Source organism: Argopecten irradians, chromosome 2 (genome assembly GCF_041381155.1).
Source record: "Argopecten irradians isolate NY chromosome 2, Ai_NY, whole genome shotgun sequence".
NCBI lineage: Eukaryota > Metazoa > Mollusca > Bivalvia > Pectinida > Pectinidae > Argopecten > Argopecten irradians.
Genome location: NC_091135.1, coordinates 5,288,036 through 5,305,327, shown reverse-complemented (window position 1 = coordinate 5,305,327; position 17,292 = coordinate 5,288,036). Strand labels below are relative to the sequence as shown.

The following is a 17,292-nucleotide window of genomic DNA, read 5'->3' as shown; positions in this document are numbered from 1 at the left end:
TTAAGATAATCAAATAAAATAAACAAACAAGCTATCGGCAATGCTTCAAAACGATCTGTGATATTGTCACATTTTACGTAATACACCACGTGGTTATGTTGGAGATAAAGTTCACCTGATGTACGACAAGCATTAATACGTTCTCCAGTCGTGCTATTATAACAAACGACAGATTCCACGTAGTCTGATATTCACACTATGTTTGTTTGTCTGCCAACAACCTAATCACCTTACTATCTACATATATCCGACAATGTTCGCTTCCCGAAAATGGTATATATGGCACTAGGGAGTCCGATCTGACCTTTCCGTGATATCGGTGATACTGATGTCATCGAGAACCGTTTAGAGGTCTGCTGATTATATGTATTGTTTTCAGTAGTAACATTTTCGTGAAGAATTGACTGGAGTTTGGATCGACGTCCGGACACAACACCAAACATATCTTCTATTACGTCTGATATGTTTTTGCTGTGAGGACAATGATAAGGCGAGTCAGACACAGCCAAGGTCACCTAATACCCCGGAAATCACAGAAACTTTAGATATATATGAGAAAAGGATAGAGCAAAATTGAAAACAGAATATCAAACATTTTATCTGTGACGGTGTTACTTGTTACTCCGGCGAATTGATAGGGTGACGAAGCACTATCTGATCAAAAAGAAAGAGACCGTCTCCTAAGGTATTCTACTTAAGGTAAAGGCAATGACGGGCTTTAAAATAATTATATCAAAATGCTGCTCTGTAGGTATTCCGTTTGCGTTTGATAACAGTTATTGATTTTCAGCATCGTGTAACACACCTTTCTTTTATTTACTATTTAAAGTTGAATCGAGACCAATTTGCCATAACACAACTTTAGTACGCAAGTAATGTTCGACAACATTGATGACGTTACTGATTTGGAAATGGTAACTATGGTAGCTGTGATTAAAATGATGACGTCGCCAAGAACGAAATAAGAATAATGACTGGTGTGTCATTTTTAAAGATATTTAAAGACTTGCCTAAGACTTCGGTCAATACAAGCAGCAGTAAATCACTCCATCAATGCGTGTTAAGTATTTACCGAAGTCGTATTCTCGGACACATAAATTCGCGGCCAAGTATTCTTACTAATAATTGTGTATTCATATTTATCCCATAACTATGCATGTTTCACAATGGAATACCCATGTGATAAATTCCATAGCAGTTGGTTATCGTTTATGTTTACACACTCCGGTGTGTAAACACCTACGGTGCTTCTGATTGGTCAACTCCTGTATCTCTTGATTCCGATTGGCTTTCAACTTCGGACTACATTTCAAAGTGCAGTTTCTTTTTCATAGAATGTTTTTTAACAGCTAATTGCTTATTCGAAGTATTTAACAATAGAATATTAGCTCTCTATTTAGGCACTATAAGATATGATTACACATTGTATGGTGGTAATGTTCCCAAAGTGAAGACGTGAAATGATCTCTACGGTATAAATATAGACTTACAGTTATGGGATAAACAGGTTCCCCAACACGTGACTTGTTGCTTAATCATATTTATCTAAACTCTCTTCAGTTAAGACCCCAGCTTTAGCGAGTTTCTTTTAAACATTTGAAAATTAACTAACGAGAGGTTGATTAATATGATAACCAACAGTCACTTGTTGGGGAACCTCTTTATATATTTATACCATTATCTGCGTAACAATTGAATTCTCTTTAACGCTCCCGCGAAATTATGCAGGAAAATACTGTATGTCTCACGAAAATAAAATGGTTTACTATTCCGTTTGCAGATTGAATATGGCGTTCAATATGGCAGCATCCCTATGAAAGATGTCCTTCAAATTCAAAAACTATTTATTTTCTATCTTAATAGAATTACGGATATAAAAGTAATACTTAAAAAAATGAATTCGAATATCTAATAAATCACATTCCAATGAATATATATCTTTTACGTCTCTCGGATGGTACAGCGCTTTACATTACAGATACAGCAGATTTGTACCGATACAACTGGTACGAACCCGAAAATGGAACGCATGGGAAAAATAATTTTATTCACAAAATTAAAGTTTTGTTACCTTCCAGTTTATTTATTGATTATGAGGTTTTCGTGTGATAAGCAGTTATCCAAAATTTTGGTTTCCCAGCAGTGAAGGTGGGGCGTTAGAATACGAGGGTTGGTTTCAAGATCCTACAACGACGTGGGCAACCTTAAATTTATCGTCGATTGATCTCAACATCCAGATATTATGACTTCACCATTTGACGTGATTTTGTAAGACCATAATGAACTTAGGTTGGAACTAATCGACGGTATATCGTACTTTACCATGTCGTTCGGCGATCTCGAAGCCCCTGTATTTTACCTGTTGCCCCGATTGCATGATTGTAAAAGGCAACTAAATTTAGAACCTTTCCCTTCTTTCTTACTGACTTTATTCTTCTTAATGTCTCCCTTGACACGGCATCGCTTTTGGCCTCCTGTTGAGCGCTCACTTCTGTAATGTATGCTCTGGGTTCTGTCCCCTGGCCGAGACACTACAAAGTCTATAAAAGTGCTAGTTTCTGCTCGCTCTAAGCGCTCAGCACACCGGGAATGGGACTAATGTGACCGGGTGGGGTACGTTGCTTGATATGTTCGGCGGCATACTTCAGTGATATTTAAGGAATGATTTTTAATTTGTTGTTGACTGGTGTGTAAACTGCATTCTTTGTACATATATTTTAAATGACGCGCGTTATGAATATTTCATTTGCTGAATATCTGTACAAAAAATGCAGTTTACACACCAGTAAACAACAAACAATAACAATCATTCCTTATATTTACATTTCGACCGACCATTTCATTAATAATTAAGTGTTCAAATAGATAAAACTCTGTTTTTTCAATGGTATACGATTGTTGGAACAGCCGGTCAATTGATGGAATCCCGGAACAGCTGGCTTCAATTTGGCGAGAAATGTTGTCAAATTCAGAGAGTACACAAAATATAGTTCCAAATTAACTTTATATTTTTTCATCCCATTTATACAATATTTGCTAAATATTTATTTGCTGATATATAATTAAAGATTAACATTACATTCATACATGCAGTATATTGAAGATTTATCATACAGATACAATAGGTATAATCGGATGCGCATTCACACTACTTGCGGAAGTCAGTGTTCTGGTGTGTGTATTCTTGCGCGGCAACCACTGCGTTTACGCAAGTATAAACGATTTCGGAGTTGGTAAGGTTATATAGCAAAGAGAAAACGGAAATGTAAATATAGCACTATAAAAAGGGCAGGAGTTCCACTATACAAGAAGAAACAGCATGAATATATCGCAGTGTCCCAAAACACGCACCACACACTACGTACATGGGAGGCATGTTAATAGGACGTAAACATAAAGAACCAAATTTGTACCAGTACTTCATGCCATATTGGTCTTGCATGTACACTGTTTAACTACTTCCATTCTCGAGAGTGATATTCCGCTTATTGCTGATATGTGAATTTCCGCGAAAATGATAGAAATAAAAATGAAAAAAAAATAAGGAAGTTTGTATGTATCGCATATTTCTGTTAGAAATTATGTGCGGAAATTTCTACATGGAATTAATTTACATTAAAGAGTAAATCGCAAAAACTTATGCAATGTTAAATGTACCAATAACAAAGCATGTAAGCTATAGCACCCAATTACATTTGACCATACCATACAGCGTTTATTCAATCATTCTTATATAAATTGCAATACAACATCAGTTTTATATATCAAGTAAAATGAATAATACGAAATAAAATGGATATTGCACCGAATCTATCTTAGAGAGCAAACTGAATGAATCAGAAAGATGAGTATTACACCTCGACAAAAAAGATGCTTCAGAACTTTCAGGAACGTTACTTCGATTTGACCACAGCTGGGAATGATACGTGTTTTGAACAAAGAACTGTTATTTAACTATGATGACGTCCAGTGGTCACTGACGTAGACTTTCCTATTGATAACGTCATAATTCCCATGGTGTTGTATTCGGTTGATGTTTTAAAAAGTTCCAACTTCTCAATAATGATAATCATCACTTGTGTAACGATACGGAAGAAACAAGCGCGCTGAACTGTCACTAAAATACCTTGAGGATATGTCTGAATATTAACTATATTGCAAGCTATTATTTAAATCTCCTAAGATAATAATACTAGTGAAATCTTACCCCGCAATTTCCCCTGAAGCTTTTATTTTTCATTAGAACAAATTATTGTTACTTAAAACCACTAACGCTAAATGTATCTTGACAGCGATGGCAGGTTGATCCATACGTAACGATTATAGATACATATACCAATCGGCTGTTAATGGGTACCTATCATTTGGTAAATCTAATTAACAAATGACTTCATGAAGATAGCATAAATCAATTTAATAGATAATTAACTCGCTGAAGGAAACACATTATTGAACATTTTACGTAATATTACTTTTTAAGTGTATTGTAATTACTTCCAGTACTTATGTATCTGCAATGTATGTTTAATTTCATAAATAAGTATAAATCAATTGAATAGATAATTAGCTCGTTGAAGTTAACAAATTCGTAAAACATTTTAAGTAATATTTCTTTTTAGTATATTCTTGAATGTATATTTGATTTCATAAGATAGTAAAAATCAACTGAAAAGATAACTTACTCGTTAAAGTAACCAAAGTATGGAACATTTTACGTAATTTTCCATTTTAAGTCTACTTTATTTACTTACAGTACTTAATATGTATCTTCAATGTATGTTTGATTTTATCCCTTATCTTTCAGGACGAGAAAAACCAAATTATAACCACTAACTGTTGGCTGAATTTGGTGAGTACCTTTTGTGTAAGGATTTTCAAATGACATTTTCAATAACACGAGCTCTATATACATTTGTAAGTTCATACTTTGCCATTCCTTACAATGCACCTATATTAATGGTATTGAAATTCAGATCTGTCTATTACGGATGAAAAAAGATCTAATGATATTAGTAATCAAAGCACCTTCCAAATTAAGTATCAGGACAATTATTCAAACTCGCATTGCGTTCAGTCTTCATAACTTTATTTTACTCGAAATACCTTTAAATTCATGATGCATGTACTCAAAAGAATCAATTAAAGTAATTAAAATCAAATAAGTCCATGAAAACTTGGTTTTTGACTACTTGTACAAGTTTCACTTTGGGTCATTATAAATCGTAAATATGATATAAAAAATTGTTTGCATTGCATGTATTGCATTGCATGTATTGCATTGCATGTATTGCCTTGTATTGAAACGTGTGAAAACACATCTACTTGTGACGAATTCAATATGTAACGATGTTAGTAGCATCATTTATCACTGAAATGAAATATGTGCTTCATGACCGGAATGAAACGGAATGAGGACGGAATCAATACGCTTGACAATGGAACAAATAGAGACTCTAACAACACATTTGTCACAGGACAAAAGTGTGGATATGGAAGAAATAAATCCGTATACTTTCTTTATACAATCTTAGATATGATTTCTGCAATATCTCTGCTGTCTGTTCTGTTTTAGTGGTTGTCCACGACATAACAAGGCTTACCATCACTCAGTCATTATATTCCCTGAACAGAATAATAAGCAATTAGCCTTTCCCATTCTTGTATTTCAATATATAGCATGATTTATATATATATATATATAATTATACAAAACGATTCTGCGCCATATGTGTCTAATATATATCATCTTTAACTATCTCTTATGTTTGTAAAACCTTTTTTCAATAAAAAAGAATATACATGTTTGCGGAAATTTGAATTCATGCTCAATCAAATCATCGAGAATGATAAATAATTTCAATTATCTATTTAAAATCAGTTACGATTCATGTACGTTGTCTATCACAGCAAACATCAGATGATACACTTACCAGGTTTTGTGGTGTTCCTTGTTGTTACAAAGATGTCTTAATTTCAAGTGAAACACATATTAGGAAAAAAACCTTACATTTTTGTTCTGTGATATATTGATAGGAAGATAAAATATTATTTACAGTTACCTCAAACGTTAGTCGCATTTATTTTTCGCACTTGCTATATATCTGAATCCAGAATCATAACTGATCAGTATCTTGTGAACATTTACCAATGATGGCGTTGTCTTGTGATGGGGATGGATTTCCCGGACGCAGGTTTCTGCGTCTCTAACGCACAAAAAAAAATCTTAGGGACACCAAATATAAATTGATGGGAATCCTTGTGACTCAATGTAGAGGGAATTTTAAATGAAAATAACATGTCAATTAGATGAAGTTGATGCAATAATTTACTATTTTTTCAAAAACATATACAGTTACAAGCTAACCGATATTTACATTATATTCAAGATTTACATTATATATACCGTTAGCTTCTTAGGGAAAATCTGCGTTTTCGTGCAAATATCACATACATTGTATATAACAATAATCATAATAAAAAAGCTAAGCGAATTTTATAACATACATATTGTATATATATATTTTATTTTTTTCACAAAAATAATTCGAGCATAATCTCGGAATAGCAGTTGAGACTGCTTTTTATGTTGTACACACGTTCATTACACATGTTCATAGAAATATAACTGTCGAAAACAGATATATCTAGATCTAATATCCGATGAAAAGTTACGTAATATAAGACCACGATCAAGTGCGTCGTGGGAAGCGATAGGCCTAGAACGTCTCCTTGCAGGCGGTGTATGGGATTTTCAAATAATTTTTAAATAATGAATGTACTTCCCATATTTCCATTATTAAACACTTTAGTTTGATAAATATCGATGCTGCTATTGTTTGTGCGATGAGATGAGATGAGATGATAAGGTTTTTGCCGAGTCGTCTCGATTTTTTGTGTCTACACTAAAATAAAACTTATATGGTAAGATACTGACTGTGTATTCTATTTATCATGCAACCATTCCATTATACGTGTAGAAGATGGTATTCAAAACGAAATAAAATTGCCTGTTGTTTACACGATTTTGCTGAAAGCGAAGCGCTTCTTTGATGATCAAGAAAAGATGCATTCACTAAACCGAATGAGTGTGTACTCCTTTCTACTACCGTGGGAAATTTGTAAGCAACATCATTCCGGTGATTGTGAAGTCACTGTTTGGCGGGACTGACTGAAGTTTCATTCACTCCTACTAAAAGTGACGTCACTGGAAAATTCGGAATCAAATCATCACATGTATAATTTGAATCACACGAACGAAATAAAACATTTATTTACTGACATCGTAATATTTTCCTATCACAATCTTTACATGAAATTCTTATTATATGGTATCCAGTGCTACGCTCGACAAATTAAGATATTAGTGCTGAAAATGCATTGTTTATTGAAATTGTTCCGCTTCTTTTGCTAACTGTAAATTGATAAAATGAACTTAACCTTCGAAGGGCGTCAGAATGCTTGTTTTCAACATATAAACAGTACAGGATATATTTTCTGATACAGCATAGGGAAAGTTGTTTGAGATCTACAGTAAAATCTAGGTTTTATAAGGGACTCGCCAACTTCAAACCTGGGACCCCCACAGTTAAAACGGGAGGGAAATCCCATGCTCCATTAGACATTAATGTCAATATAGTAATATAGTTCATAGTTCCGGTTATTAACTCTAGGCTTTTAGCTCAACAGCAAACAAGCATGTTCACATGCATTGTCATGACGCCCCATATGCTAAACACATGAGTACTAGGTAACTGAGGACTTTTAAAATTGTATACGTCATATTGTAGCTATAAATTCATAATTACATATAACAACTTTTATTTTAATTTGCCGCCGCAGGGAAACCATAAAATCTAGCCAAATATCAATAGAGTCTGGGATTTGCAGACATGATAGCTTATCAATTTTGATACATAGACTGCAGCTAAAGTCACCAAGTTTATTTGAATTGTTCAGTTTCAACCATATAATGACATATTCTGCTCACATGGAAGCTGCGTCTCACGGGAACAATTTCGAATGTACATCATACGTTTGTTTATTCTCTGAGCGTCACTAAGTTCGCTAATGATCGAAAGCGCCGTTGCATTTGACGAGACACATCAGTGCGATATCTGTAAGGAAATTATCGCCCCAAATTTGATGTCACCTCTGCGAGTAAGTGTTTCACGCTATAGACTAATTCCTAGACTATTAAAACATTCGTTTTCGTTCCATTCCCGTTGTTTCAGTTCCTGTCTTTATTCGCTTTGAAGCCATGTATAAAACGTCTGTTGAATAAATTATTAAGAATGTTGTCGTTATCAATAAGTGCCAAGAAAACCTTTTATGGATATGAGAACGTGAGATAATAAAAAAAAAGACCGATTCCTTTCTACAGTAAATAATAATGAAAGATACATATTGGTTTACACCCTTTATACATGTATTATATCATGTCGGTCACACATATGAATCTAATAAAATTATTCTCGCAAAATGTACTTATGTCCCTGATGATACACTAGAAAAAAAGTCGCGTGTCCTTTTACATTTATATCTCTGTAGACAACACGGACGTCTATTAATGATAACTATAGGCGCCTTCGTTCCGTATTTTCACAATTACTGTTTATATGCAATGGTTCGCAATATATCATAACCAGCGCGCTCGTTATGAGTTTCTCGTTCAACATATTAGCGTGGTGTAAGTAGTCCATTACCGTTTACGTGAAGTAAGGACTCCACTGTAATGTCGTCTGCTATGAAGAAAAACACAAACTAAAGAGCTGATTTGCTTTCAGACGAAGCAACAGTACAGCTCTGAATGGCGTGATTGTGCGTCAATTAATGCATCGCTACTATAATAAACCTTTTCCAATTACACATGAATGGGAAGTACTCTAAATGATGTAACCAAGTTAACCATTTTTACGTTTCACACACGTGGCCAATAAAACGACTATTTCCAAAATTTCAGAATATTCTATCCGTAACTTGCATTTTCAGAGTAAACCATCTGAACTGTTTGCATTTGAATGTTAATGGCGAAAGTGTTGCTTTTGAGGGTTATTTGCATAGTTCTTGGATTCAAAAATGATTTAAGGGGAGGAGGGTCGGATTTTGGTATAGGAGATGCCTTTTTCCCAGTGTAAGTGAATTGGGCGAGATTATCTAAATATCCATAACTGTAGTGAGATATGTCAACTGATGGATCAGAAATAAACAATACAGTGATTCGAAAAGTCATGCTTGATGGAGACAACAAGAAACTCACGATCTCACAGAAAACTACTCTATTTCCTTTCCAATGTGAAGTCTTTTGTAAGGCTTTTTAGCCTCAGTCAGTCATAGCCAGGCTTTTTTATAACAAAAAATTGACTTAGATTTATATGACGTGTGTCTCCGAACATAGAACCATTTAATCTTCACAATGCCATTTGTTTTGTCTCCGTACAGCTCTTTGTATTTTGTATATTACCCTGGTTATGTCGGCTTTAACTTCACCTTACGAGAGTAAAAGTGCCATAATTATTATCTGGGAATGGAAATGGTATCTTAAAAGGCGTTGGAGATTTCCACGAAAGGCTCTGGAAGAGGGTACTTGATGTCAGCAAACGTGTTACAAAGGTCATTTTAGACTTCAGTTTTTACCTTTCAAAAATACTAGCATAAAATTATGACTCTCGCTTCATCGATATCTTTTCAAATCCTAGCAACATTGCATAGCCTTGTGATGTTTCAGATACGATTTAATGCACCATTCCATTCATTCCTTTAATTTTCTGCATTAAGGATTCCCCAAGTACCTTGCTGTGACTCTCATTTGGAACTCCATCCTTAGATGTATACCACCCCTTTTGAAATCCAACAGCCATACACATTTGTCAACAATGCCCATTAATTCTTACAAAAAGGGAGCACTATATCCATTATGGATTCCGGAAGTCGAGAATGACTATTCGTATTCGGCGTTCCTCTACTTAAAATAAGATTGATAACCCGGACAAATCTAAAAGTAATATTTATTTCAGTATAAAATGTCGCCATAATGGAGAAAGAGCGGCTTAAAATGCGCAACACAAAAGCACGCCCAGGAAATCAATGTTAGGGGAATATGTGTTTTATGGGTAGAGATCCCATGTTTTGGTTCCGGAACACATTTTTGTGTATTTGTAATCACCGGTATACACGCGCACAGAATTACAATCATGAGAAAACAGAAATCATTGCTTTCCATGCAGATATTATTGTTATATTTTTGCATATAATATTTAAAGGTTTTATTTGCTTTAATTTCAACATAATCAAAGACTAGCAATTATATTCATTTTCTGTTATCGCATAATATACATTTTTTGAAATCACGTGAAAATTTGTCTCTCGCCAAAACGAAATTGTCGTTATAGCTAAGTGGTCCTTATACACAAGACAAATCATGTTCAAATATACCATGTCCTACTTAGAGAAAGTGGTATTATGTAGCAGTTTTTTTATACACATGTGGTTTTTATACAGAGGTGGTCGCAGCTAAAGCAGGTTTGACTGTTTATACTATTTTCTATTCAGGGATGGCTCGATTACATGCTGAAATGGGATCCAAAGAAATACAACAACATTGATGTGGTCAGAATCCCCTACTATGACGTTTGGAAACCGGATATATTGCTCTATAACAAGTGAGTCTGACAAAGGATACTACAGCATTCAGTTTATGCCTTTTAAAGAGTTATCAGCCTTGCGGGAAGGCATAGATTACGACGTCGTTATTTTGTGAGCAGCGAAATCCACGTCGTTATCAAAATATGACGAAATGCTCCCAAATATATGACGTCACAACCAATACCCATTTTACAAGTCAGAAAACTCTTTAAATCAAAGACGCGTTTTGCATACCACATTTTTGTTTTGTAATTATGGACATCTAAAGAGGTTGATATTGAATTCCATCGACCAAGTAAAATTACCTTACCGAGCAAACAAAGCCCGAAGTACCTAAAAATTGACATATATGAATAGCAGCCATTTAGCCATTGTTGAGCGCTTGTGAGGTAGGCTCTGGGATATGTCCCCTGGTCGAGGCACAAAAAGTCTTTAAAAGTGGTAGTTTCTGATCCTGTTTAGCGCTCAGCATACAGGGAGTGGGACGATTGGTTCGCCCGTTGTCAGTTTAATGTGACCAGGTGGGGTGTGTCGCTTTTCAGCCTCCGGCAGCATGTTTCAGTAATTTAGCACTAAAAAGGGGGCAAAAGTTCTACTATACATTAAGACACAATACGAACATACCGCAGTCTCCCAAACCACGCACCTCACATTACATACATGCTACTTACCACATGCATGACACTGGCTGTTAATATGGCGTTAACTTATCAAACGACATATCATACAAACCATTTCAGAATTAAAAGAACATAAGAACATTGTATTGATTTCTAAATTGGTTTGCTGAAATACGTGAACACGTATATATGGCGAACAAGATATACTGTCTAGGACTGATTAGACAAATGTTTTTGCCTATATACACAGCACATAGTTACATATATGTTTGTTAATAAAAAGTGAAGGTTTCAATATACAAAAGCGTGACGTTTAAGACATGATGTACAAAAGTTTGTGTGAGTCAATTGTCTATTTCATCAAATACTATGAAAGCATGTATTCAACAAATTGCTGATGTCAAAAAGGCATTTTTTCCTGTAATAGGTTTTAAATTAGCCAGAACATCGTCATTCAATACAAATGGAAGAGAAAAACTAAATTGTGTTCACAAAATAAATGGTTCTTTATGATGTTTTTTTCAAACATAAACGTCAAAATTGATTTTAAATGGAACAAATTACATTCCCTACTACATAACTTAGACGCTATCTGAAAGAAAATGTGAACAGCGTTCTCATTCTTTTATTAAAATAACTGTCGTAAATAGAATTGCCCTGATAATGATGTATTAATGGTCTGTGGAATAGATTTCTACTTCGTTTGTTCTCCCCGTGTTTCAAAATAATAGACTCGAGATTGCATCAGGTTGATACTCGCGACTGCAGTAGGCATTGTGAATGCTTAAAACTTGTATAAACCCCTGTAAAAATGATTTTTGTCATATTTGTCCATATACTGGGGCCATAACTCAATAACATGGAGATATATTGCACTCATATACTAGGAATCCCATAAAGGCCAAATTCACTGATACTTCATTCAATTTAGAGTCTATCTTGTGTTTTACAAGCCTAAGATAATTGCAATTTTAAGACATCACCACTCAAAAAATCCACTTCTTCAGCCATTGCGCTAGGAAAGATGGATTTATTTATCCGATTTGGTGCGAGTGTTTTTGCCTAATCTATCCTGACAGAGTTGTAAGAATGAAACCGGTATAATTATTAATTTACATTTTTGTTATAATTATTAATTTACATTTTTGTTTGTACAGTATGTTCATGATGTCTGTAGAAGAAGTAGAAATTCCATTGCATAATTTGTTATATTTTGTGTAGTTACCTTTAAAGAATCACTTGCTATCGAATTTAAAGTTGCGTGTAGGTATCACTTTAATATGTCCATTAGATTTCAATATTGAGACAAATACTTAATTTGCAGATGATAGAATAACGCCCACTTGTCACGTGACACCACAATCATATGGAATATTTTAAAATTACATTGCAACCATTTAAAATAACATGACAAATTTGAAGTACAAAATGAGGACGTTAATTGGTACTAACAATGGAAACCTCTGGAACAGCTACAATCGACATGTATCATTAAGACTTTCTCCCTACTTTTGTTTCATGTTTTAGTTTTTCTATCATCAGAATGTTTGTAATGGATGTAAATTACCAATTATAGCTTCAGGTTCCAGGTTGACTCTCATTAAGGTTAAAGGTCGATTATTCCGTCCAATACATGATAAATTAATTTCCCTTTCTAGTGGCTTAACCTTAACACCATCCGATCACTTGTACCATTTTTACTACATATGTTGCATTTGAGACAGTGACCTATGGAGTTCAATAGAGGTTGTTGTTGATGAAGCAGAAAACGCTGATACTTCCGGGAGAACCGGTCACATAACCTGTCATTTAAAGGAGTGTTTATGCAAACGTATATCTTTATTTAATAGTTTTTAATTATTTTGAATATTGATAAGCATTGATTGCTCCTTTGGTAGCATTTCAACACTGTCTAGACTTTTAATTCCATGACTTGGCATCAGTATCGATATCGCCCACGCCATTTTGGTTTAATGGTTGTCTGAACTGAAATCGATATTTCATTAAGTTTGCAGATTTTGTATCAGTTTTTAGGAACGTTTCCTCTGTAGAACTATTTGACCCCGCTGTTGCATTATTTCCGGCTTGTGGACATCAGAATATCCCTGACCGTCTTCATAATAAGTCTTCTGACGAGACTGTCCTATATGGCTGCTTACACATAGACGTTATCCTCAGGCTAGTTTTCCTGAACTACACTAGACTTCCTTATGGAGCATCTCTATAATTATTACCTTGTATCCTAATTGGTGTAGATATGAGCTTATAACTATATTAATAGAGCTATACCAATCAAAATAGGCATCATTATAACTCTTGTCATTTCATCACAGATTTAAATAAAGGTACATGAGTCAGCACATTCGATATTAATTTCATACTGTGTGTATGTCGATATTGTACTCATCGTATTCAACTTATATCTATACAATTCGTATACAGAAATATGATATAGGTACTGACAATAATATCATTGATGATTTGTACTGAGATCATGACGGGATATCGGACCGCAACCATCACTTTGCCATAGCAACGTCTTTTTTGATGACGTGGATGTGGCACAGTGGTGTTAGCCGTAGGTATGTTTGACTAAAAGGATCGGGTGCCCCATATGGGAGGTTTTCAAGTTCAATAGCCATAATATCTAACTAGATATATTCAGATTCCCCATTGTCAGTATAATGTGACCGGGTGGGGTGTGTTGCTTGGTGTCTTCAGCGGCATGCTTCAGTGATATAGCGCTATAAAAAAGGCAACAGTTCCACTATACAAGAAGACACTACATGAATATACTGCAGTCTCCCAAAACACGCACCTCGCACACCATACATGCAACACACCGCATACATGGGAGGCCGTCCTTACATGACCATAGCTGTTAATAGGACGTTAATTAATCAAAGTAACAAGCAAATAATTAAAAAGCTGTAGATATGTAATTTCATATATTTTCAAATTTTTTACAACATGCTAAGGATTTTAATATCTTTACACTATTCTTCTGTCACATAAACTTAACGTTTCTCTTACAGTGCAGACGTTGGGTCGTCCCTTTCCTCGGTCAGTACAAACGTCATAGTTACACCGGATGGCAATGTCACGTGGTTGTCTATGTGGATATTTAAAAGTTCTTGTTCTATGGATGTGCGATATTTTCCTTTTGACGTTCAAAACTGCAGTATGGAATTCGCATCCTGGACGTTTGATAATATGAAGCTAAAAATGGTGAAAATGGGTGAGAATGGGGACCTAACGAATTATATACCTAGTTCGGAATGGGAACTGATAACTTTCAGCTACAACTTACACCCTGTGAACTTCTCGTGTTGTCCCGTCCCGTATGACTTTATGAAGTACTATATTGTGTTGAAGAGACGACCTTTATTTTACCTATTTAACATGGTGATGCCGTGTATTCTGATTACCTTGGTGGCCCTCCTGGGCTTCTACATGCCCTCGGACTCAGGAGAGAAAATCTCTATGGGGATTACGACGCTGCTGTCCATGACAGTCTTCTTGATGATTGTGGCCGAACGACTGCCTCCTGTGTCAGACGTGGTACCCCTCATAGGTAAGTCATGTGATACGCAGGCAAGTCACGTGATCTATATAGCTCGATACGTCACGTGATACTGTATTATCGCGTGTAGTGGAGAATATTGTTATGTAATAAAGATAATATAGCTGTCTAGGCAATGCGGAACCAAATAAGTGCTCTCGATACAGATAAGATTATTATCAAGTAGTTGATGCATGTTGAATCAGAATTAAAAATTGCAATAACGGTCTTTTCAAATTGAATTCATCTTGAGTTTAGATGGTAATGTTTATAATAACGTTTAGCGTCATGTGTAACGTATGGTAATAATATGTTACCATGGTTACATAAGTATACCGTTTACAGTTCTTCCTTGTACAATACTAATTATATTACTTCGGAAATGGTACTGGTAATAGCCATTTGATTTCGTATTCAGTCTTTACTAGGTCAATGTTAATATGACCATTTCAGAGAATTAGCGCTATGCCATCCTTCTTGTCTGCTATTAAAAAGTTAACCAAGTGTTCATGTATTCAGCAAATGGTAGCAGTGACTCTTTGATAATCAAGAATCGTTGAGCGTTTAATCACGAACAATTGATGTTTTGAGAAAGATTGTTCTGACAACTTGGTTGGAAAACAATTAGATGACAGATGGTCTGTACCTTTAAATTTCGCTTGTCGTATTAGCATGCTAGTCTTCCCCACTCATGCGCGCTGTAACTAATATGGATAACAATCTCTAAACACTTTATTTAGATACCCGCATCGCGCTACAGACATGAATGTTTACAATGTTGATTGTCCAATAGGCAGGTGGCTATGACTTGATATATATACATTAGATATTAATTCTGTTTAAAGACTGTTTTCTTGTTAACACTCGATCCGGCAATTACTAAATAATTCTTGCGTTCTTGCAGAACCAATAATAAAATTGCAATTGCAATCCATTCCAATGCCCTTCTTCAAATATAAGTATTTGATCATTTCATGCGTTCTTTATATAATAGCAAAATTTCCAATCCGGATTTTAAAATAATTAAAAATACTATTATAATGTTATCGTTTTAACTTTGAATTTATCGTAAAATGTTTCTCTTTTTTTTTCTAGATGTAAATCATTTTATTCTTGAAAATACTTCCGCTTCTACGTTATACTAATGAGGGAAAAAAAACACGACTAAAATTTTAAAAGGTTTCATGTTTTTAAAACAAAGCATTGTATAGAATGGTGTACTAAACAACATTGGCTGTGTCTCAAAATGTTGCACCGACATTGCATCTGCAGTGTGTTACATTATTCATATCACTTTACGTATTTCGATCAATCATAAATATTTAGACAGAATTAATGCAATCTGTTTCCTAGCTCACATTTCCCCTGGATAATTCTATCTGCCATTCAAGATTAAAGATTCATTGTTTTCGATAAATATTTAATATTTTTCATTTATTTTCATAATCATTTCTTATTTCTTTTTTTACGTAATTCAGTCATATTTCATTCAATTTTTAATCTGATAGAGACAAAAGTTTTTCAAAATGGAAAACTATGATTTATTACAAATGAATATACTTTACAACGACAAAGGATATTTTCCGTGGCCACTTGATTTTGAGAATTGAATTTACTTTTCGATTTACAATACTGCAATCTAATTCTAATGTTTTACACCTTAGTTTTATGTACGTGTGTTGTTTGCAGATTGCTTTCCGTATTAACATACTACAGAGTTATCTACCCTTGTAGGAGATATTGAATGTGACGTCATATGTTTCAGAGGGTAACGTAATACTTTTCAGAGATGTGAGTTGCACTCACAAAATAATGATGTCACAATGGATATATACCCGAAAGGGAGGTAACTACGTAATAATGGATAATGTAATTGATTCACAAACCTTTTTTGGTTATGAAATTATGAAATGACGTCAAAAGATGATATCCCGCGCAAACCATTGCGAATTATATCTACCGAAAAATTCTTAAGTCAGTCGTCGATTACGAGTAAAAGTAGAGCTACAGTATTTTAAAGCTGATTTTATGTGTTTCAGGTTTATACTACGGTATAACAATCGCCATAGTATCTTTTGCCACTGCCATGAATGTTTTCACACTGAATATACACCATAAGGGTTCCCGAGGGTTTGAAGTTCCTATGTTACTCAAGAAAGTTTGTTTTGGCGTTTTCGCACGCATTCTTTTTATCAAATTGGACCTACCGGAACCTCCACCAGAGCCAGGCATGGTAAGTAGTATTGTGATATCGTATTGATCGCGCGATTAGCTATGCGAAATAATGAGAAATGGTTTAATCATATGTAGACAGATTTGTGAAAATTTGAAATCGCTGATAGTTAATCTTTTCGGTTTTTTTGTGTGTGTGGTTTTTTTTTTTTTTTTTTTTTTTGTTCCAATCACGAAAAATTTCAACCCAGAATAATAACGGTCTATACGGAAGTTTTCTTTGTAATTCAAAATAAA

At 34.6% G+C, this 17,292-nt stretch overlaps 1 protein-coding gene across 5 annotated transcripts in view; it reads left to right on the top strand.

Moving 5' to 3' along the window:
* LOC138314230 (neuronal acetylcholine receptor subunit alpha-10-like) overlaps positions 1-17,292 on the top strand; it is a 117,492-nt gene that overhangs the window by 94,142 nt on the left and 6,058 nt on the right. For all 5 annotated transcript variants that reach the window (XM_069254454.1, XM_069254455.1, XM_069254456.1 and 2 more), the window contains 4 exons: positions 4,805-4,849; positions 10,549-10,658; positions 14,297-14,835; positions 16,863-17,056. In XM_069254454.1, coding sequence (XP_069110555.1) covers positions 4,805-4,849; positions 10,549-10,658; positions 14,297-14,835; positions 16,863-17,056 — 888 coding nt within the window. The remainder of the gene's footprint in view (positions 1-4,804; positions 4,850-10,548; positions 10,659-14,296; positions 14,836-16,862; positions 17,057-17,292) is intronic.